The sequence below is a fragment of the Brachyhypopomus gauderio genome, chromosome 2 (assembly GCF_052324685.1).
Source record: "Brachyhypopomus gauderio isolate BG-103 chromosome 2, BGAUD_0.2, whole genome shotgun sequence".
In the NCBI taxonomy this organism is placed as follows: domain Eukaryota; kingdom Metazoa; phylum Chordata; class Actinopteri; order Gymnotiformes; family Hypopomidae; genus Brachyhypopomus; species Brachyhypopomus gauderio.
In genome coordinates, this window is record NC_135212.1 from 34,849,796 (window position 1) to 34,872,211 (window position 22,416).

At 43.8% G+C, this 22,416-nt stretch overlaps 1 protein-coding gene across 1 annotated transcript; it reads right to left on the reverse strand.

The window, feature by feature from the left end:
• Positions 1–14,169: 14,169 nt before the first annotated feature.
• LOC143508867 (extracellular calcium-sensing receptor-like) lies at positions 14,170–18,855 on the reverse strand. Its single transcript, XM_076997470.1, has 6 exons — positions 18,480–18,855; positions 18,009–18,309; positions 16,432–17,205; positions 15,988–16,212; positions 15,736–15,859; positions 14,170–15,170 (listed from the first exon to the last, which is right to left on the reverse strand). The coding sequence occupies exons 1-6, from the start codon at positions 18,713–18,715 to the stop codon at positions 14,257–14,259; spliced, it is 2,574 nt and encodes an 857-aa protein (XP_076853585.1). The 5' UTR covers positions 18,716–18,855; the 3' UTR covers positions 14,170–14,256.
• Between the last annotated feature and the right edge of the window lie 3,561 nt (positions 18,856–22,416).

A 22,416-nucleotide genomic window follows, 5' to 3' on the forward strand; every position in this document is an offset into this window, starting at 1 on the left:
TCGCTAAAACCCAATCGCTTCAGCTAGCCGACGATTAAGAACTGTTTGAACATTCGCGCAACGGCCGGACCTCCGCGAGTTCATCTTAACGTCGACAGCGATAACTTCCCCGTGACACCATGCAACGGACCACCAAGGGACTGCCGATCGAACGGCCACCACAGCTTCCCCTGGACGGAGCAACGCGATCCAGTGGAACCTTCTCCTCAAAAGCGCACGAAGGAGTCCTCCTCAAGAGGCTACCTGGCCTACTGCGCGGGTTGCGGACTGAACAACTCAAAGTAAGACTGTGCATCTGGGCAGACTTAGAACTATATCTTGTTTTACTCTTTTCTGTGTGCTTAGATCGATATTTTGTGAATGCTTGTTTGCAGTGGTGTTTATAATCACGTTCATGTTAAACCGTACTCTGTTTAAGGCTTAAAGAGATATTCTGTTCAAAGCTTAAATAGGTATTCTGTTTAAACTTGTTCAGTTATTCACACTGATTCCTTTATTTCATAGTTAATATCCAGTTCCTTGTGTACTTGTTAAACGTGTGTCCCACTATACGCTCGTTGGGGCTGTATAGTGACTGACGAAACCGTGCCTTAGTTAGTTAGAGTAAATTTGCGTTGTGTTCGTGACTGTAGTGAGAGCTCGGTTTGGTTTTCGCGGCATCGAGTTTCTCTTTGTCTAAAGGATCTCCTCCCCCATACGCACGTACCCACGCACGCGCATCCGCGCGCACTCGAATACACATCCACACGCACGCACGCACGCACACACACCCACACACACACACTAGCCTACCCTGTTGCCCCCTTTGTTTGTGATGTTTTTAACTATTATGCTTTGTGATTAATAAATGTTTTATGTTTAAATACTGTCGTTTGAGTCGTTGAACTCCCACCATTTCGTAGGTAATTTTATGAGACTGATTACTAAATAAATTTGGCCAGCACCTACATCAGGGGTGGCCAACCCGTCATAGACCAAGAGCCACTTTTCTTACAGTGTTACGGCAAAGAGCCACATCGTACATGGACAAGTGTAATCTGTTGAGCGGGGGGGGGGGGGGGGTGGCGAGTGTAAATTATTAGCTGTGAAGACAGTCAAATGCCACTACGCCGGACAGTCAAATGACAGTTTTCCACTACGCCGGTTTTAAAAGTATTAGCGGCTCGCTAGGCTTATAAACTAACCGCGCACCACGAAAATGTAGCAGTGTGTCGCCCCGTATGTGCAGGTGAGCCCGCGGACCGGCTGGGGAGCCGCATGAAACCAGGCAAAGAGCCGCATTCGGCTCGCGAGCCGCGGGTTGGCCACCCCTGACCTACATAATTGGTGCGCCGCGTGTGGGATAGTTGCTTGGCTTCAGTTGTAACCGCGACAATGACTGCGCAGTAACAACCGCATAGTTAAAGGTATATACACCCATCCCGCCACTAGGTGGCACCAAAATCTAAAAACAAAGGTGTATACAAGGGCAAAGGTTTTGTTTCATATACACTCATCCATATCGGATAACACTAGATGTAATTTCAACACATAATACATCACTTAATACATTTTTCCCTAAGAATAACAACTAACCATACTCTAATTTGATTATTGCTAATTAATGAGCAACCACTTTTACTGTCTACTCATATTAATTAGGACTCTTATTGATCACATCTGGGGTGTTGTCAGTAACCATTGACTGGTAATGAATTAACTGTTATATTAATAAGCATTGATGCTTTGATATACCGATCTTGATTGAATTCAGAGTAGCCTTTTCACCTAACTGAAAGTTCGGTTGCTTGCTCCTGTTGAGTAGAATTTAATGCTGGTACACATCATTGGAGGTAGCTAGCGCGTGTGCTAACTGTAGTCCCCCCTTGCCATAACTAGAATAGATCCCTTAGCCGCTCCAGTACATTGGGTTTGCAGAAGTTGCTGCTCCTCGCTTGTTGCCCTATTTGATATAGTCAAGGCTTGGTGCTAGCTTCATATTCCCCTTTAATATACTGCTTGTGGTTTCTAGTTGAGGCATATTCAAGGCTTGGTGCTAACGTCATACCCCGTTTGAGTACATTGCTTGTCCCTATCTGATATATTCAAGGCTTGCTGCTAGCTTCATATTCCTTTAGAGTGCGTGCTTGTTGTCATTTGACCTAGTCAAGGCTTAGTGCTGGTTTCATACACGTTGAGTACAGTGCATAGCCTGCCTGCCCCTAGGAGAACTGAGCCATAGTCATAGGCCTGAGAATGAGCACAGCATCAGCATCCCGACGCAACTCAGGGGAGCAACCCCACTTCACATCTCCCTTCCCAACCTGATCAGCCAACTCATCCGGCTGCCTGAAGAAGAGGAGAACAGCATTCTATTCCAGGGAGGATTGTGAAAGGAAAATAGGTGAAATGGTAGCTTTTATCCAGCAAGCTTCTGAGGTCAACATTCAGGAGGCCATTGGTCGAATATTCCTGCTCTTCCACAAGAAAACCAGGATGAAGCTAGATGCCCTGCAGGAGGAGGTGGATGACCTGACCAGTGCGTGACAGAGGCAGGAGGATGCTGGCTCGGGAGGTGAGAGCGACCTGGAGGTGAGGTCCATAGTGAAGGCAGTCAGCAGGATGTCCCTTTGCTCCCAGAACCCCAGAGATGGCCATGTCGTGCCTCCCCTGGAGCCAATACCATCTCGTTGGGACTCACGAGGTACCAAACAACCCAGCCTACGCCTCAGTCCGCCACGGCCAACAGTACCAAGAACTGCTCCACGCCACCACACTTCAAGTTATGACTCAGAGGAGGAACACCCTGAAGAGCTCCGCCCAATATGGGCTCCCCGAACCCCCTCCAGGGTTCTCACATCCCGCCACGCGCCTGAGAGACCCCAAACTACACATCAGCACTCCTCCTCCTCCATGTCCCCCTTTTTCTTCTCACCCCCACGACGAGAGTCAACTCGCTGCTCCTACCGTTCTGACGCTCAGCACCAGGAACAAGTTCGCTTTGCTGACCAGCAGCGGAAGGGCCTCCTAGAGGTGCGGAGAGCTGCACACTCCAGACCTCCCTACCAGGACTACAGAGACTACGGACCTGATGACTACTCCCCGGAAACAGAAGAGCCCCTGCACCATGACAGATATGACAGACGCATCCTCCAGTCTCCTCGGCGTGGCAGGTGCGAGCCACATCACTATAGCTTTGCCCGAGAACCAAGACCTAGTGATGCCCCACGCCTGAAGCAGCTGGACGCCCTCGCCAAAGACATTGAGCACTTTGATCCAGAGAAGCGCGACCACAACATTGAAGACTACCTCAGAGAGATAAGGCATTGCTTTCTCGACCTGCCTCACTCCACCCACAGAGAGAGAGAGTCAAGTTAATCTGGAAGACGACTTCCAGATCAGTCCACGCATTCATAGAGGTCCAGCCAGCTGACACCCGTGACGACTTTGACCTGCTCTGTGAAGCACTAGCAGAGGAATACTCCCCTTTTGCGGATGAGACGTCTGCGACCATTTTAGCCATCCAAATCAAGCATGGCCGCCACGAACATCCCCGTGACTTCTACACTCGCCTAAGACACGCCTACTTCCAAGGAAGAAACGGCCCAGGACTTGAAGAAGACAGAGCATTCAAGTCACTCTTCCTGCACAACCTGCATCCATGCGTGCGCACCCACGTGACTCTTCTCACCCGGCAAGGTGACCCATCCATGCGTGACATCCAGAAGATGGCACAGATGGCCTGGGAGACTGTTGTCCGATCGGGGGATAAGAGAGAAGAGAATCCCCAAGTACTCGCCATGCAGAACTTCGCAAGCGAACCCATAGAATTGGAGGGCGCGGAAGTACCAAATGGTAACCATGTCCACCATGGGGCTAGCCTGTCTCACCGCTCCCACTTGGAAAAAAAGCCAAGGGATTGGAGAGATGGACACAAACAGTCCAAGGGGGGTGATCTACACCAGTCAAGGGCACCCCAGAAGAGCCGTGGCAACCACTACTCCTCCCATGAGCCTAAGCGATCACCTAGAGAGAACAGATGGGACAACCAGGATCGGACCTCTCGACGCCAAGAACACAGAGACCGAGGCAGAAGTCCAGAGACAGAGTCACAAGACACTGCTGAATTAAGGACGGAGCTTCAGCTTCTCAAAGATGCAATCACAAAGATGTCCCAGGAGAAGGACATGAACACCAACCGGCCAACCAAGGACCGTGAGAAACGCTCTTGTGAGGATGGAGGCCGAGAACCCTCCTCAACACTACCCCGGATCCATCTCATTGGCTGGGGAAGGGAACCATCAAGTGAGAACGCACTGCCACCAGCTGCGGAGCATACTTCATCCAGTCTTTCTGCTTCTTCCTCTCCACTCCTGCAGTTCCAGGGAGACCTGGTCCAGAAAGGCAGCGCCCAACGCATCTGTACCAGTGTCCTCCAAGAAGATCACCCAAGTGTCAACACGCTACTGGGTACCGGATCGGAGATCAGCCTCATCTGCACCGTCACATTCTCCACCATGAGACAGGCCTCACTCGCCATGGGGAGATGCCTCAACATTGAGTCCCGTCAGCTTAGCATCACCTGCTATAAGCAAGACCATGCCCCAACCAACCAGAGAGCTTGGTTGGAGTTCACACACCCAGAGATGAAGCACGTGGACCCAGTCAACACCTCTAAATTTGACGCGGAACAGCTGCTCAGCGGTCAAGACCTGCTCGATAGGCTGGCTCCTCTGATCAGGTGGTCATGGACCCAAGTCACAGTCTGTAAGCCTGTCAGTGACAGGACTAAGACATACAACTATGACTGGAGAACAATTCCCCAAGCATGTCAGGTGGTAAAAGGGTTGGACTTGATTGTCCCAGCCAGGTCGGCTGGCATTCCGTTTCGACTCATGGTCTTGAGAAGACAGAAGTTTGACTACCCAGGGACTACCCATGGTTCCTTGAACTGAACCTCACCACGTGGGGCACTCCCCTTCCTGAACTGACCAGTCATTCAGTTAACTACACTACCCAGGTGCCTGCTCGAACAACGTTGGACCACTTAAGTGACCACGCATTCCAGGGCTTGGAACTGTCCACCCCCATGATTGGCAAGTTGCCAAGGCTGCTTGAGGGACCCCAGATTCACAACAATGTGCTCTTCAACCTGCCTGCAAGAATGAGTGCCGTCATTCCAGACAGGATGCCAGTAGGCTTGGTTTGTCGCATTGATCTCAGCAAGGAGAATGAGATGCCTATTTATGCAGTCATGAATTGCAGTCCGATCCAACCTGTTGCGAATGAGATGACCGCTGACTTCCCCAAAGAACCTTACCCAGGGTTTGAGGAGGAGATCCTGCAGCAACCCTCTGAAGAAGCTGAGGTCCTGACAACAGACCTTCACCAACAAAAGCTGCGAGGACAAGGAATATCACTGCAGAGCGCGATCACTTTACCCAACACTACCGTCCAGACCTTTAACACTAGGACTACCACCATTTTAATTCCAAACTTTTCTACCTGGCCTCCACCAGGGGGCAGTTCTGGGGACATTTGCATCCCATTAGGCCACCCTTTGTTATGCACATGCAGCCATTATAGGTAGACGGGGAGTGGGTGGGGGGGGGGGGGGGTGATGGTGTGAACCATCAGTTCATTGTTCAGCTGGATGTGTTCACTGAATGAGGGAGATTGTCTTTGTGTTTGGATGAATATGGATGTCCAATGTAGCAGCAGTTGGTGAAGCATTGCAGTGGTCATTTGAGCTGTGTTTTTTCTGCCCTTCCCTTTTTATAATATAAATAATCTTTATTTCTATAGCACCTTTCATACATACATGCATGTGCTAAACGCCATCCCATGAACGAAGAGCCAACTGCTTTTTCCAGAAGGAAAGTGACTAGTCGCTTGCAAAGTTTCCTCTGTTTCATCTCTTTGGAGATACATCAGACCATACAGGAGTGGACTATCCAGCATGCACGCCAGACACAGCAAGAGCAAGAAAACTGGTTCATGGCCATCCCTGAACTAATGGCATTCATTGCAATCCTCATCCTGCGAGGGATTGTCCGCCTTCCAGCGGTGCATGATGCATGGTCTGCAAAACTGGGAGTGCCCTCCATCATGAAGATAATGTCGCGAAACCGCTTTCAGGACATCATGCGGCACCTACGCTTTGACGACAAGGACACACGCCATGAACGAGCTGCAACTGACCGGTTTGCTGCAATTTCTAATATTTGGAAATCTTTCGTTGGCAACTGCATCACTTCGTACCACCCAGGAAGGCATATCACCATAGATGAGCAACTTTTCCCATCCAAGACCCGTTGCTGTTTTCTTCAGTACATAGCCACGAAACCAGACAAGTTTGGGATAAAGTTCTGGGTGGCATGTGACCTGAAAACCAAGTACGTATCCAACATCATCCCATACCTTGGTAAAGACTCCAGTCGTCCCACAGGGGAAAGACTGTCAGAAAATGTGGTGATGAAGCTCATGGAACCATTTATGGACAAAGGAAGAACTGTTACCACAGACAATTTTTTCACCTCACTGTCACTAGCAAAACGATTGCTGGGCCGGAAGACCACCCTCCTTGGCACAGTAAACAGGATTCGTCGAGAGCTTCCAGACTCTGCCAAAAAGACTTTGGTCCGTGAGGAATTCAGCACACAAGTGTTTTCAACCTCTGGTGCCACACTGACCGTTTACGCACCCAAACGTAGAAAGACTGTCTGCATCCTCAGTACCATGCACAGTACGGTGGAGACTGGGAACACACAAAAAAAGAAACCAAACACAATCACTGACTACAACTCCCTAAAATGTGGTGTGGATATAATGGACCAGATGGTACGAAAGTACACTGTGCGTTGCGGAACACGGCGTTGGCCAGTCGCTGTGTTTTATAATATGATTGACATTGCAGCACTGAATGCCTATGTCCTTTTTCAAGCATGCACTGGGGTAAAGGAGAGACGGTCGGAGTTCTTGGTGAACCTCACAGAAGAGCTTGCACAGGCTCATGTGGCAGCCAAGGAGGTGGCCAAGGAAAAGGCTCAGCAGCAGCAACCACCTACACCTGACACAGGGAAAAGGGCATGGTGCCAGGTCAAGTGTTGTTGCAAAAGTAACCGTGCCACTAATCGTTGTGTGTCTTGTGATAGGTTCACATGTGGCAAGTGCAGAAAGGAGATGATGTGGCAGTGCCAGGTGTGTGCAGAATATTCATAGGTGTATTTATATATACACCTATATACCAATAAAGCTAACTTGAATATAAATTTCTGGCAATGTTGACTTTTTTTGGGGGTGGGGGTGGCTTCACCAATTCACCTTCACCTTGTTCCAGAGGACCATTTCTTCTGGACCTGCATATTCCCACCTCCACTCCTCCCCATACAAACACACAAACAGTACTCCTACATTTAGAATCAATGTAATGGCCTCATTTTCATAACACTGGTATGGCTGGACAGGCTACTCTCTGTGTGGTGATGGTGGTGGATTATTTTGAATAATCAATGTGCCACTATAATTCAAATATTGTGTTTGTGTCAATTTCACATTATTTCAACCTTCCACAAATCAAATCTCAAACATATGGTCCTGTAGATGAGCAAACTTCTTGCAAGTGAGCTTGCAGTCTCATGAGGCAGCCAAAGGTGTGTATTGAAAGGTGTGTCAACAGCAACCACCCACAGCTGACACACACCTCATTTACATAACACTGGATCCTTACATAAAAATAAAGTTGTCCCACACGCACGTCCACACGCACGCACCCACGCCAGCGCATCCACGCGCACTCGAATACACATGCACGCACGCACACACACACACACACACACACACACTAGCCTACCCTGTTGCCCCCTTTGTTTGTGATGTTTTTAACTATTATGCTTTGTGATTAATAAATATTTTATGTTTAAATACTGTCGTTTGAGTCGTTGTTTCTCTGTTACAACCTGAAGCCAGAACTATTATTTGAACTGTAACCTTCAGATTTATAGTTTGTTAATCAAACAATTTGGGCTACGGGAGTTGACCACAATTAGTGGCGACCTTAGTTAAATGAGTTTATATAAAATTTGGGTAAATTTAACACGGTCTGAACTCCCACCATTTCGTAGGTAATTTTATGAGACTGATTACTAAATAAATTTGGCCAGCACCTACATATGCCCTTTATAAACTATGCCCATCGGTTAGACTTTCACATGTTGAGGATTTTTGGGTGGTTTCGTCCTCTGAATTCTCCTAGAATTAGGAGGGAATTTCCACCACAGGCTCTTCGTTGATAAAAAGCGACATCGTCCAGGTGTGCTGGGAATTGTCCAGGAATGTAAGTCTCGTCCATGGTTTAATGACAGGGAATTGATCACCTTTGTTTCAGTCCGGAAGGGCCTCGTTAACAAGCTTGATGGAGGTAATTCGGTGAATCTGTTGCTGCCGCAACGTTGATCCGTTGATAGTGTGCACCGTAACTCGGGCTTGTTAATTAAAAGAGCTCTGGTGATAGGAGATTCACAGCTTTGACACGTGATTGTAGCAACCCCTTTACAGACACCAGCGGCCATAGTCAAATGTATCCCGGGGGCTATAGCACCTGACATCACCACGTGGGGCACTCCCCTAATTTAAAGGTGCTGGCTAAACGTAAATATTCAAAGATAGTTATACATGTCGGCACCAATGATGTGGAATTGAGACAGTCTGAAATCACCAAGGATAACATTAAAGAGGTGTGTGAGTTAGCGGGGACAATGTCAGACGCCGTAATAAGCTCTGGTTAGTAGACAAAATTTAATCAGTTTAAATCTGAAACTAGGACTACTAAATATTAGATCCCTGTCATCTAAAGCATTGCTTGTTAATGAAATGATTACTGATCATAATCTATGCCAGGGGTGGCCAACCCGTCATAGACCAAGAGGCACTTTTCTTACTGTGTTACGGCAAAGAGCCACATCATACATGGGCGAGTGTAGATTGTTGGCGGGGGGGCTGTGGCAAGTAATTTGTTGAGGGAGGGGGTGGTGGTTGAGTGTAATTTGTTGAGCGCGCGGGGGGGGTTGGCGTGGTGAGTGTAAACTTTTAGTTGTGAAGACAGTCAAGTGCGTGTTTGCCACTACGCCGGTTTTAAAAGTATTGGCGGCTCTCTAGGCTTGTAAACAAACCGCGCACCACGAAAATGTAGCAGTGTGTCGCCCCGTTTGTGCAGGTGAGCCCGCGGACCGGCTGGGGAGCTGCATGAAACCAGGCAAAGAGCCACCGCGGGTTGGCCACTCCTGATCTATGCATGCTTTGCTTGACGGAAACCTGGACCCGACCAGATGACTATATGGCCCTAAATGAAGCTTCTCACTCTGGCTATAGATATGTCCATAACCCCCATCCAAATGCCGATGCTGCTTACTGCAGAGTATTTTTACCTTCTTTTTCCCTATCAATTTGCTTACATTTGATATATCTACAAATACTTTGTGGATATATTTTTAACTCTGGCTACAACAACCTCCACAAGCCATCAAAACACCTCGACCAAGTTTAAGTTTAATTCTTTTGAACATCTCATCCTCACTGTATCAAATGTTTCAAATTTAACAACCAACAAAGCGTCGCAGTTGTTTATGTTAATTACTATTTACCACCCCCCTGGTTCTTGCAGGAGTTTTCAGACTTCCTGTCTCGTGTAGTGCTATCAGCCAATAAGGTGATTATAGTTGGTGATTTTTAATATCCATTTTGGAAATCTGTGTGACTCTTTTTAGCATACATTTTCAAGCAATTCTTGATTCAATGGGAATCACTCAGAATGTGGTGGGTCCTACAGGGACCCACGAACATAAATTGTTGACGGGGGGCGGCGAACATAAATTGTTGATGGGGTGGCGAACGTATTTGGGCATCTGCTATCTGTTTATTGCAGTAGCGAACCGTGACCATTAAACCTGGGCCTGTGCCCATCCCCCCACCCGCCGAAAAAAAATGTTTCCTTTTCTAATTAACTGCAGTAAATAAAAAAAAAACTGAGACGACAGTACAGCTTTAGAAACGCAATAAACAATAACATCTGACCTAAGCAAAATAAGGTTCCAACAAAATAAGGTTGACAGCTCCGTGTTCCTCGGGAGCGGAATATGTAAACAACGCGCACGAGGGCATCAAAGGAATGAATCGAAACTAGGTAGCGGTGGTACGCTAACGACAGCTAGCGTCGCCACAGCGGGCGGAAATTATCATACAGTTAAGCCTGCCCACTAAGAGGGAAGATATGATTGGTCAATTTTACTGTCATTTGAAACGGGTATTGCGCTGAATTATAACTGCCAGGCCCTCTGTAAACGAACAGTGGGCATCACAGTGCTGATTTGGGGAGACACAGGCTCACAGGCTTCCACTTAACCCCTCACCTTCCAACACAGATTGAATAGACAAAAAAATCTGTAGATAAAGTAGATAAAAAAATTGGATGAATTGTATTATATATATTTATGTTTTAAGAATATTTTATGCCCTCTAAGAGGGCGTAGAGGGCCCTGACGGTTCCCCACTGGTTTATTGTTGCCATAGAGGCAATCCCCAGCCCCGTATTGAGATCGCGGTGCGCAATGTCAAAATAAGAGTGGATAGCGCGATTGAAAAAATAATCATAAAAAAAAAAAACTTTTCAAAACAGCTCGCGGGCTTTAGGCCCGCAGGCCGCTATTTGAGTATGGGGGGTATAGACTATCATGGAAAAGCAGCCTTATTGAAAATAAGCATGCCCTCCACACTGCAAAGTCCTCATACTTATCGGCCTTAATAGAAAAACATAAAAACAATTCAGGACTCCTTTTTAAAACTGTTTCCAGCCTTACGAGGAGTCATGAACAAATCAATTATCTAATTCCACTAGAGTATAGCAGTAACAATTTTATGAAATTCTTTAATGATAAGATTGATGAAATTAGGGAAAAAAATAGTAGTGCTATTTACTACTAGTTTAATTACAAAACCTGGTCTTAACCCCCAGGAACTGTCCAACTATAGGCCGATTTCTAATCTGTCATTCATATCCAAAATTTTAGAGAAAGTAGTTTCTTCACAACTCTCTTCCTTCTTACAGACAGAACATGTCTTAGAGTTATTTCAGTCTGGATTTAGAGCTCATCACAGCACTGAAACGGCACTGACTAAAGTACTGAACAATCTCTTAATATCCACTGATAAAGGACACATTTCTTTTATCGTACTGCTAGATCTCAGTGCTGCTTTTGATACCATTGATCATAATATTCTGCTTAATAGGCTGGGGACACTCATTGGCATAATAGGTCAAGCACTCTCCTGGTTCAGGTCCTACCTGACAGATCGTTACCAATTTGTACTAGTAAATAACGAATGCTCAGAGCATTCTGAAGTAAAGTATAATGTCTGTACTGGGCCCCATATTATTCTCATTATATATGCTACCACTGGGCACCACCATTCTTAGGTATGGTATTAGCTTTCATTGCTATGCAGATGATACTCAGTTGTATTTATCTTCTAATCCAGATGATACTACTCCAACTCTCAAGATTGAGAACTGTGTCCAGGACATTAAAAACTGGATGGCGTCTAATTTTCATCAACTAAATTCTGACAAGACTGAGGTGCTGATTCTTGGGCCTAAAGCTGCTAGAAGCAATTGGGCTGATATTCCACTTACCCTAGATGGTTTTTCAGTAACACCTCAATCTGCTAAAAGTTTAGGTGTCACTATTGAATTGGATCTTTCATTTGACACGTCACTAAGGCTGCTTTTTTCCATTTACGTAATATCGCCAAGCTGAGACACTTTCATTAGCTGATGCAGAGAAGCTGGTCCATGCTTTTGTCTCGTTGAGATTGGACTACTGTAATAGTCTTCTAATTGGATGCTCTAAACCAGGGGTCACCAACCTTTTTGAAACTGGGAGCTACTTCTTGGATACCAATTATTACAGAGGGCTACCAGATCAATCGAACGAAAGTTGTTGAGCGTGGGGGGGGGGGGGGGGGGATCGAAAGTTGTTGAGCGGGGGGTTGCTAAGCGAGTGTCGATAGCTAAGCGGGAAGACCGCTAGAAACCGCGGACAATCTCTAATAGTAGCGGGGAAAAAAATTGAGAATATTCACAGTGTTACTCCCCCATTGCCATGTTTTTGTCTTCAAGCCCTCAGCTGCTGCAGCATGGTCTACGTCCTGACCTTCATTCTTTTGGTTCTCATCACTGTCCTGGTCACTTTCACTACTGCTGTCCTTTTTCATTTCCCTCAATTCCATAACTGCCCTGATCTTCCTCATCATCCTCATCACTGCTCTCACTCTCACTACATGAATAACTTAATGGAATGGCTTCTACCAAAAGTCTTGCTACCTCCTCAGCAGTCATTTTTTTGTTTTGCCATGAAGCACTGCGAAAAAGAGTATATCAACGTAGCTGTGTAAAATATCTCTAATTGAGAATTAACAAGTTTTTTATCATATAGGCTCAATGTCTATCAGAATTTCTCCATGTGATTTCTGTTTGCCCTACGTGCAATGTGGTAACTATGGGTAACCACCAATTCTTAGCCATGTGACCCTATACTTGACATATTTTCACAGTGGTTATAGGCAAAACCACCACATTGTAGCCCTATAAATGCATATATTGTTTTATTTTTATTATTATTTTTCTATTTTCTCAGTCTATAATATGTTATCTACAATTAAAAATAACAGCCATACATACAAATCCAACCTGGATCACCTAGTAAGCAATTTTGGACAGACCCCTCCAACAAACTTGCAGACCTAGCTTTTGCAGAGAAATTACAGTGCTTACATCACTTCGTATGTGCTACTTTTTTAAGGGTCCGTATAAAAACATGAAACATTTTCAGAAAATGTAGAGGTTCCCTCTTTAAAAACCAATGCAAATTGAGAAATTAGGAAAAACAAGGTGGTTTCTAATAGTGACCACCATGCTGCAAAGGGTTAAGTTACCCGCGACGTGACGGCATCTCGACACTGCAGTGCAGGGTTGCAATTACTTACTTTCTGAGGTGTATGCAAACATACTATCGGCGCCCCCCACACTTCACCCCCCACCACCCACCAACTCGGCAAATAATTTTCTGGCATCGATTTGGCGCCCCCTCTAGTGCAGCGCCCCTATGCATCACATATGCTGCATACCCCCTTTTTGCACCACTGCTGCAGTGTTTCCATATTGAGAAATGCAAATAATGATCCCAAAATGTCCAGGAAAAGAAAATCGATGCAGATGGAAGGGTGTTTCATGGGAAAGCAAATACATGTTTGTGCTTCAAGAAGAAAAATGGGTATGAAGTGGTGACGGTTGTCAAAGAGTACAATATACATATGTATTTTGCGACCAAACATGGAGCTTAAGTATGCTGAAATTAGGCATCAAGAAAAAGGGAGCATTTTCGAAGCACAATTGCTATTTTCACTGTTATTTGATATTTCAAGTTTTGAACAAAGTAAATGTGATATCTTTGGTGTTATTTTTCTTTAATCACTTGGATAGTTTGATTGTTGATTGATGGAGTAATGTGGGTTTCATAACCTAACAAATTAAAAGGATTTGTTATAATAACAGAGCAAGAAGCAATTTTTTTACATCTATGCAAATATACATGTAACTTGAATAAGTAATAAATTCTGAGTTATTTAACATTAAGTAGTTACATTTACAAGTTACATATGGCCCTCTGTGGGCAACGATTATGCTGATGTGGCCCGCGATGAAAATGAGTTTGACACCCCTGCATTATTGGAAGTATCTGGTGAACAATGGAAAAAATTGTGTAGTGTGTGATACAATATATTTATTGTGTAGGGCCCACCATTTTCATATTTCATGTGTTGCCAACAAATAATTTTGTAATCCCACAATTTTGTCCTTGAATTTTTACATTGAGGTTGATCATGTTCTTTTTAGTAGTTATTACTTATTACCATTTGTCAGTGTACAGTATATCAAGAAAACATGATATTTGCTGTGGTGGACCACTTATTCTCATGATATGTGTGATGATGCCCTACCTTGCAAGCGGCCTCCATAAAGTGGCAGCAGTTCTCGTAAATGTAGTAGTTTCATTCTTATACGAGTTTCATATACTCGTAAATGTTCTCATAGAGTTCATTTTTTTATTTTTAAGCAAAAAAAGGTGTATTGGTGAGGCAGATGATGCATATAGGACTAGTAAATATGGTTATTTCCTATAAGGTGTTAAATATTAAGTGGGACCTGCTATTCATGTGAAGGTCTTAAAGAGCTTTAGAGGGAACTTTACACATAAGGTGTTTCTTGGTATTCTGCTCTGGTCTAAACACAATTATGAAACACTTCGGAGCAAAAATACAAATAATCAAGCCAAAGCTTGAGGCCAGAATAGCAAATATTTCCACAGCTACAGTGAATTTTCCAGGAGAGCTAACATAAGCTGGAATAAAGGTGATCCAAACTGCACAGAATATGAGCATGCTGAATGTGATGAATTTGGCTTCATTAAAATTATCAGGCAGCTTCCGTGCTAGAAAAGCCAAAATAAAACATAAGAATGCCTCAAATGCTATATAACCCAATACTGCCCAGAAGCCTATAGTGGAACCTAAGTGACATTCAAGAATTATCTTTTCCTTGTAAAGTTTTAAATTTTGGAAAGGAAAAGGAGGGGATATTTTTAACCAAAGCACACAAATCAGGACCTGTATAAATGTGAAACCAAGAACACTGAGTCTCTGCTGTGGAGGCCCAAACCATCTCATGACATTACTGCCTGGAAGTGTAGCCCTGAAGGCCATTAACACCACTATTGTTTTCCCCAGAACACAGGAGATGCAGAGGACGAAGGTGATCCCAAATGCTGTGTGGCGCAGCATACAGGACCACTCAGAGGGCCGACCAATGAAAGTAAGTGAACAGAGGAAACACAAAGTCAGAGAGAAGAGCAGCAGGAAACTCAGCTCTGAATTGTTAGCCCTGACGATGGGAGATGTCCTGTGTTTGTAGAAGACAGCAGTAACACACACAGACATGAAGGTCCCTGCAATGGAGAACACTGTGAGGGTAATGCCCAATGTGTCATCCCAGGACAGGAACTCAACAGGCTTGGGGAGGCAGACGTCTTGTCTGGCATTGGGCCAGAACTCAGGAGGGCAGCACAGACAATCCAAAGAATCTAAAAGACCAAAAAAAGCAGTCACCCAAAAAAACCTATTAATATCTTGCAGAAAAAAATATAATTTATAAGACACTGTAATGAAGTAAGCAGACTAAGAGTGTCGCCAGCAATAGCACTATATCTTTGACTGTACATTCTCTGTGGTGTCACCCAGAATTTCTTGTATGAGTCTAGGCTTATACTTTATACAAGAACAGGACATTTTTCCTTGTGACACTAGACCAAATTTTTATTACATGTCTGCTAGATTTATTGGATTCAGATTTTTGTAAATCTTTTGAAACAGAATGTTATATAAAAAACCTAGATAGCCAAAACAAAATAACAGAAATTAAAGATTTCATGAAGAATGAAACTACTGCTAATTTTGTGATAACTTATGAAGATGCTTTAATATGCTGGGATGGTCTGCTATATTGCAGGAGTTACTGTAATTCTTCTGTGACCAGAATTGAATAAAGGCTGAATGGAGTATTTGTATTCTGCTGTGTAAAGAATGCTAACAATATCCAGTATAAATACTGAGGGTGAAAATTCTGCATTGCACTCTGTGATACACAACCTGTCTTGTTACTGATCTCCCCCTCTGCACATGGTACACAGTCATAGCAGCAGACAGGCCTTCCTTTCTGTACCGCCTTCCTGGTGCCTAGAGGACAGCTCTCACTGCACACAGACACTGGAACCTGGGAAAGACATTGGAGAATGAAACAAAAACAAATATGTTGTATCCAACAACCATCAGTCTTTAAGTCCCATATACTCCAGTTTAGTGTTCTCATCTCTAACATTTGAGTACAGTGTTAAACAGTACCTCAGTTTGTCCTCCCACCCAGGTAATCATGCTGCTTATTCCAATCTCCTGTCCACTTGGTCTGGATGCGTCATAGTAGCCCACTGGCACAAAGTCTAAAGTGCCATCTTTCTTAAACTGCCAGTTTGTGAGCTCATATAGAGCTGAAGGATCCCCCTTGGAATCAAAGTTGACTTGATAACCATTTTTTGTGGTGAAGTTCACTCTCTTCAACTGCTCATATATCTGCAGATTTAAAAGATATCTTCATAAATAAAAGATAGCTTCTCATTACAGACTGAAATTCAACTAGCGCTAACAACAACTTTTGGAATACACAAAACTTATTTATAATAATAATGGTATAACATTATTTGTAACAAATATTAATTATTTAAATAGTGAACAGATCTAGAGACTTTTAGGAGAGAAAATCATAAGAAAAAGTTTGAAAAAATGTGATACCTGCCATGGTGTGAATTTAATGGTCTTGTCACATTGCGTGTTATTACAAATAACAGCGTGAATAGCATGCGCTATGGCAAATGTAGCTTTGTAGACTAAATTAGTGACGCGCAGCTGTGACGTGTCTGTGTATGGATTCTGTAGCGCGCGGATGTCCTCACTGCCGTCACATTCCCGTACACCTGTCTTCCCTTTCAGGCTACAGCTGAACGAGCTCTCCCAAAATTCCATTAATAGGGGTGACTTCAAGACTTGTGCTAGAGAGAGATCTAGAAGAAACTCACGAAGGCCTGGGATAAGTGATCTGGGGATTCCAAAACCTATTGCGCCAGCACACATGTTATATCGCAGAAATTCTGGATGCGTAATCCACGCCTCACTGCCTATCCACTGAAGTGGAGGTAGTGGTTTTCGTGCCAGTTCCTCCAAAAGAAACCTCATGTCGCCTGCTGCAAGAAATGCTACTACTACTCGGGCCGTTGATCTGCGAATAATGTTGGCTACTCTCTCCAGTTTATTGTGCGGTTGTGTCCTGAAGTAGGCCTCGGAGTACTCCACACAGATCCCCTCCTCCTGCGCAGCCTTTAGAAATGCTGCCATTCCGTAGTTTCCATAGTCAGTGTCGCTGCGTACTGCCCCAATCCACGTCCAGCCAAATAGTTTGACCAGTCTCGCCAGAGCGGCCGCTTGGTGATGGTCACTTGGTACGGTCCTGAAGAAGGCAGGAAACTGCCGCTTATCGCTCAGACATGCGCAGCTTGCGAGGTGACTCACCTGTAAGTCAGCGAGGGAAAACAAAAAAAAAGCGTTTAAAGGGTCTGATTCAATTTAATTATTGGTGTGGACCTTACATTATTACATTAAATATCTGTAAAACATTACATTTACATTTACATTTACGGCATTTAGCAGACGCTCTTATCCAGAGCGACTTACAAAGTGCTTTGCTTCTGATCACAGAATACATCCTAGGAAATAGTACAGATAGGCCAGAATTCAAGACACCATTGAGTCAGACTACTACTAAACTACAGGAGTCAATATCATTACCTAGTGTTTTGCGAGTTAGGCATTTGCCAAGAAGCACAAATAACCATAGACAGACATACAATTTAAGAACACTGCAAGTGGTATGAACTGAGTTAGTGCTCTGGTAAGAACTCAACAAACAGGTGAGTCTTCAGTCTACGCTTGAAGATAGCAATAGACTCTGCAGTCCTAGCAGCTAATGGAAGATCGTTCCACCATCTTGGAGCCAGGACGGAGAATAGTCTGGAGCTTTGTCTTCCATGAGACTTTAAGCATGGAGTTTCAAGTCGAGCCAAGCTTGAGAGTATTCGCTGTACAGTTCGGCTTTTGACCATGGACATCATGTAGGGAGGGGCCAGTCCATTTTTGGCTTTGTAAGCAAGCATCAAGGTTTTATATCTGATGTGTGCCGCTACTGGAAGCCAGTGAAGAGAGCGTAGCAGAGGAGTCACATGTAACCCATAACCCATAACACATAACCCACATCTTACATACCATAGGCCTAGAACGAACATGGAATTTAAATGTTGTGGAGTACGATTAGTCACCTGTGGAATTCCAAACAAACCAAACGTTCCTGCCATGGCAATAGTCGGTGTCGAAGCAGAATCTCCTACGATAGCAGTTACATGTGCAGCAGAAGATACTGAACAGGAATTAGATTCAGTTAAAATAGAATCTAAACCATTTGCAAATTGAAATCCAGCTTTGGTTGCCATCTGTACGTCAGAGCAAGAGTCATATATCTGGAAGCCTAATGTTATGTCCTGTAGGAGATCGGTTCTGTTGTTGATCTCGCGGATGGCGAATTCCATGCCACGAGCGAAGCGCAGTTGCCTGAAATCTATGCTGTTAGGAAACAGACAGGAAAGAATGAAAAGCTCAACAAAACAATAGGTATTCTTTACATTGCGTTTTCAGTAACATGACTAAACATGCCACAGTGTTACATTATTTGATTCTAATGATCATCTAACAATGCTGTACTCTATGCGCAGTCCACTCCACCCTCCACATACCTCCCAGAGCATTGCAGGTGTGGAGGCAGCCTGGTGTAGGTGTTCTGTTCTGAGTTTGTGTAGTAATGAATAGTGAAAATCCCTCCGATTATAAAATCTCCATTCATATAAAGCCCAGGCATTTGAGGCTCTGCCCATATTCTGCCGCTGGCTGGGTTTGTTTTACATCCTGCAAGGCTAAACACATTTATCCACAGCACTGATACAAATGGCACCAGACTTGAAGTGATCTGCATGGTGGGCTTGGGGCCTCCCAGCACTCTGAAGGTCTGGATGTCTGCTCAACAGTGGTTTAAATAGCAGCCTGTTAGTGAACACCTGTCTGTAAATGTGGGTGTGACCTGAGCCCTGGAGGTGTGGTTATGTGTTATTACTCATAGTCATACCTGTTCTTCTTTTGATTTTACACACTTACACAGGTAATTCGCTTTTTGTTTTTTAAACGTAGTATATGGCCAAGATAAACTGATGCTGTTAAATTGATTCAAATTAATTTCAAGCAAATTCCTCATCTTACTTTTATTTTGCTTTCATTGTTTTCAAGTCAGTTTTGCAATGCAAGGTCACCCTCTTAATTACTTTAGTACTACCACAATCACCATGTAGGTGGAATGGGGTGATAGACAAATAAATAAATACTTTGAAAAATACAGTCCGATGAAAACATTATATTTACTTACAGTATTAGCACTGAGATATGAGCAAAAATCAAAGTAACAACAAATTTAGAAATACAAACATAAATGCAGAAATGATTACTAAATAAATAAATAAATAAAAACCTTCATATTTGTTTTGCTTTGTTGTTATAATGCTGATTTACTAATTTTATCATCTTTATAAGATATTTTTTCTCCAGATTGTAGACCAAATCTACTTTAAAGCTTAACTGAAAGTGTTTCGGCCCACTGTCTGCTGCTTGATAATACCATCACCACAGTTGTTGCCACAGTTATCCCAAAGACAGTCACTGAAGGGCATATTTTTGAAATTCTTAAGACAAATTAATGAACATATTTTGAAACTCCACATGGATTTTCAAGATAACTAGCCCTTAAATGTGTAAAACAATTTAAGTACTGACCTGGTTGAAGCAGTTCACGTTGTAGCGCCTCTAGCTTGTGTGGCTATGATGAGAGGTGGCTAACCTGAGTTCTTTTAAATAATCACAGAACCTGGGGTTTCTCCAAGAATTTAAACAAATGTATATTTAGCCAAACAGGTATTTACCTTTTAAATAACAGTCTCTTGATCCTTTAAATCACCCATCAAGCACAACATGTATTAACTAATACACATACAATATCAACACAGTCAATAAACACACCAATTAATTGAAAATATATGGAACATTTACTTAGAAAATTAAAAGGAATGATTTACACCTTCTCTTTGCAAGTTTTCATTCTTTCAGTTCACTTTGAACCAACAATACCGTCAACATAAAATAAAGACTTCAAACTTAAATATCCCTATGGGCCCCAATAATTAAACTAAAGCCGGCAATGAAATAAATAAATAAAAAAGACTCAAGTCCAACTGTTGCAGGCCTGAACGCTGCTCGGGAATGCTGTAGCCTTAAACAAATGGCCGTTTCACCTCAAGGGCAAAATAAAAACGGTACCTTTTGCTGATGGAGATAACCACTCACACGGTCAAGGATGGCAAGAGAAGATGATGAGACGAGGCGATTCGCGTGGATGGAGAGGGTAGACACAGCAGACGACACAGGCACAGTCCTCACACGTAGCGCTGTCCGGCTCCGTCGGTTCTCTGTCCTCGTCGTCAGCTCACTCGGTTAACATCAGCCTTCAGTTAAGTTTTCCACTCAACTCACCAACTTCACCACCATTCAGGTTGCGTAGAGAGCTCTTGTCGAGCACTTTTACCAAAAGATGACCAAAGCTGGCTTAACAATCTCTACTGCCTCCTATCTCTCCTTCGCTCATCTCTCCCCTCCACCTAATCCTAACGGTCTCCTCACGCGAACGTAATTCTAACGTTCTCCTCACATTCTCCCTTTTCTGTCCAATGACCTAGTAGGTAATTACTTCCTTTTAAACAAATATTTACAAACCATTTCAACATTGTTACAACGTGTTTAAACAGGGTCAAAATCCAAGTTGACTGGACATTAGCTCTTCACAACCAGAGCAGTGTCACGGTACGGCAACCCCCTACTGGTCGCCTCCGTGCACAGCAGCAGTTGTCGTTGTTGTGTACATCCCTCAGGTGGGCAGGGTCCACGATCCGTCTCACCTGAGGGTCGTTTTTTTTGTCTTGTCTTTGTACCAGTTGACCGCTGGTTATTATATCCCTCATTTGGATCGAAGTCACGAGTTTTGGTTTGTGCACTTTTTCTATTAAACCTTCCATTTTCCCTGAGACTTGCCGTGATCGCTTCCATTTTATTTCGCTCATCCTGCCCGTCACAGGCAGGGCACTACTGAACTGAAATACATGATATATATTGAATATAATAAGTAATATACATTAAATATTATATTTAAATTCATTATATTATATTGTTGTGACCAAACACATCTAATAATGTCATGGCTCACACCTTTTACCTGCATTTAAGAACATGCTCTCCCAGTATGAATTCCTCAATCCCTAATCCCTTGGTTTCTGAGCTGTTCATTTGTGTTGACCTCTTATTCTGTTTCATCATCTTCTGTTTACCATGTATTAGTGGTTTGCCACAGGTATTCCCCACCCTCGTTTGCCACCCTTGTTGATTTCTGCTCTTATCTGGTCTCATTAAATCTCTCTGCAGCTGCATCCAGTCTCTCTTCCCTTCATGGGAAATATGTGTACCGCTGGTATTTCTCCATCAGTATAATCTCAGTACATCTGCAGGGAGAAACCTTTTTCAGGTTTTTGTGGAGCACAATAGAACATCCATTATTTAGTGTTGTGTTACTGTTTAAATAAAGAATAATCGTGTAAAACGGTGGTACCAACTATCACGGTACAGCCCCTGAACCCTCCCCTTTGGGCGTGTGTTTATGTTGTCTACGTCTATACGTCTGCGTCTGTGGATCTTCGTGGGTGTGGATGTGTCTGAGCATTCATCAGTCTCACCTGTAGCTCATCTCGTGATCACTCAGGGCTTATGTGGTTTTGTATATTCGCGCAGTGTCCCGTGCTCATCTTTGTTAGAGTCATTCTCGTTTTCATGTGTCAGTGTTTTACGTGCGCTGTCTGCGATATTCGTATAAAAATAAAAGTGACGTTTGTTCAAAGACCGTTGGACTCGTGCCTCCTCTATCTCCCTCTGCCCCGCATCACACCAACGAGTACACATCGCATGTAAAAACTGTGAGAGAGGTGGACTCAAGTGCCAGCTCACGATGACAGTAAGATAGGCAGAGCCTATCATCAGTGTGAGAGACGTGAGCTCACAATGGAAAATAAACAACATAAAACCATACAGAAAAATCAACGCGTAAGAAATAAAACAAAGCCGTAAGTACTCAGGAGAAAAGAGAACAAAAGGCAACGCTGAAAACTTAAACCGTGCAAAACAAAACCTAACCGTAGAGCGATGGGTGAAAAATAACAAAGGCAACACAAAGGACGCGGAAAAACTTTGCCAGGGAAAGTAACTGGCAACAGGCAAAACATGCAGCAACAAACAAAACCTTCCCAACATAAAGGTAAAATGAATAGGAAGTAAAACAGTTGGAGGAAAACTTGAGAATGGCTAATAAGCAGCGCAGGAGAGACTGGAATAAGTGACAGACTGGTAAGAGAGAGAAAGGTGGTGAGACACATTGCAATGGTACGCATCAACAGTGAAAGCAGAGAAAGGCGGAAAGCATGACGGCATAATCAAAACGATTCAGTTCAGCAGTGATCAGTCAAAACAAGCTTCCTTACTTAACCAGGTAGACAGCTATGACGGATCACTGCTGATTAAATCTGGAACTGA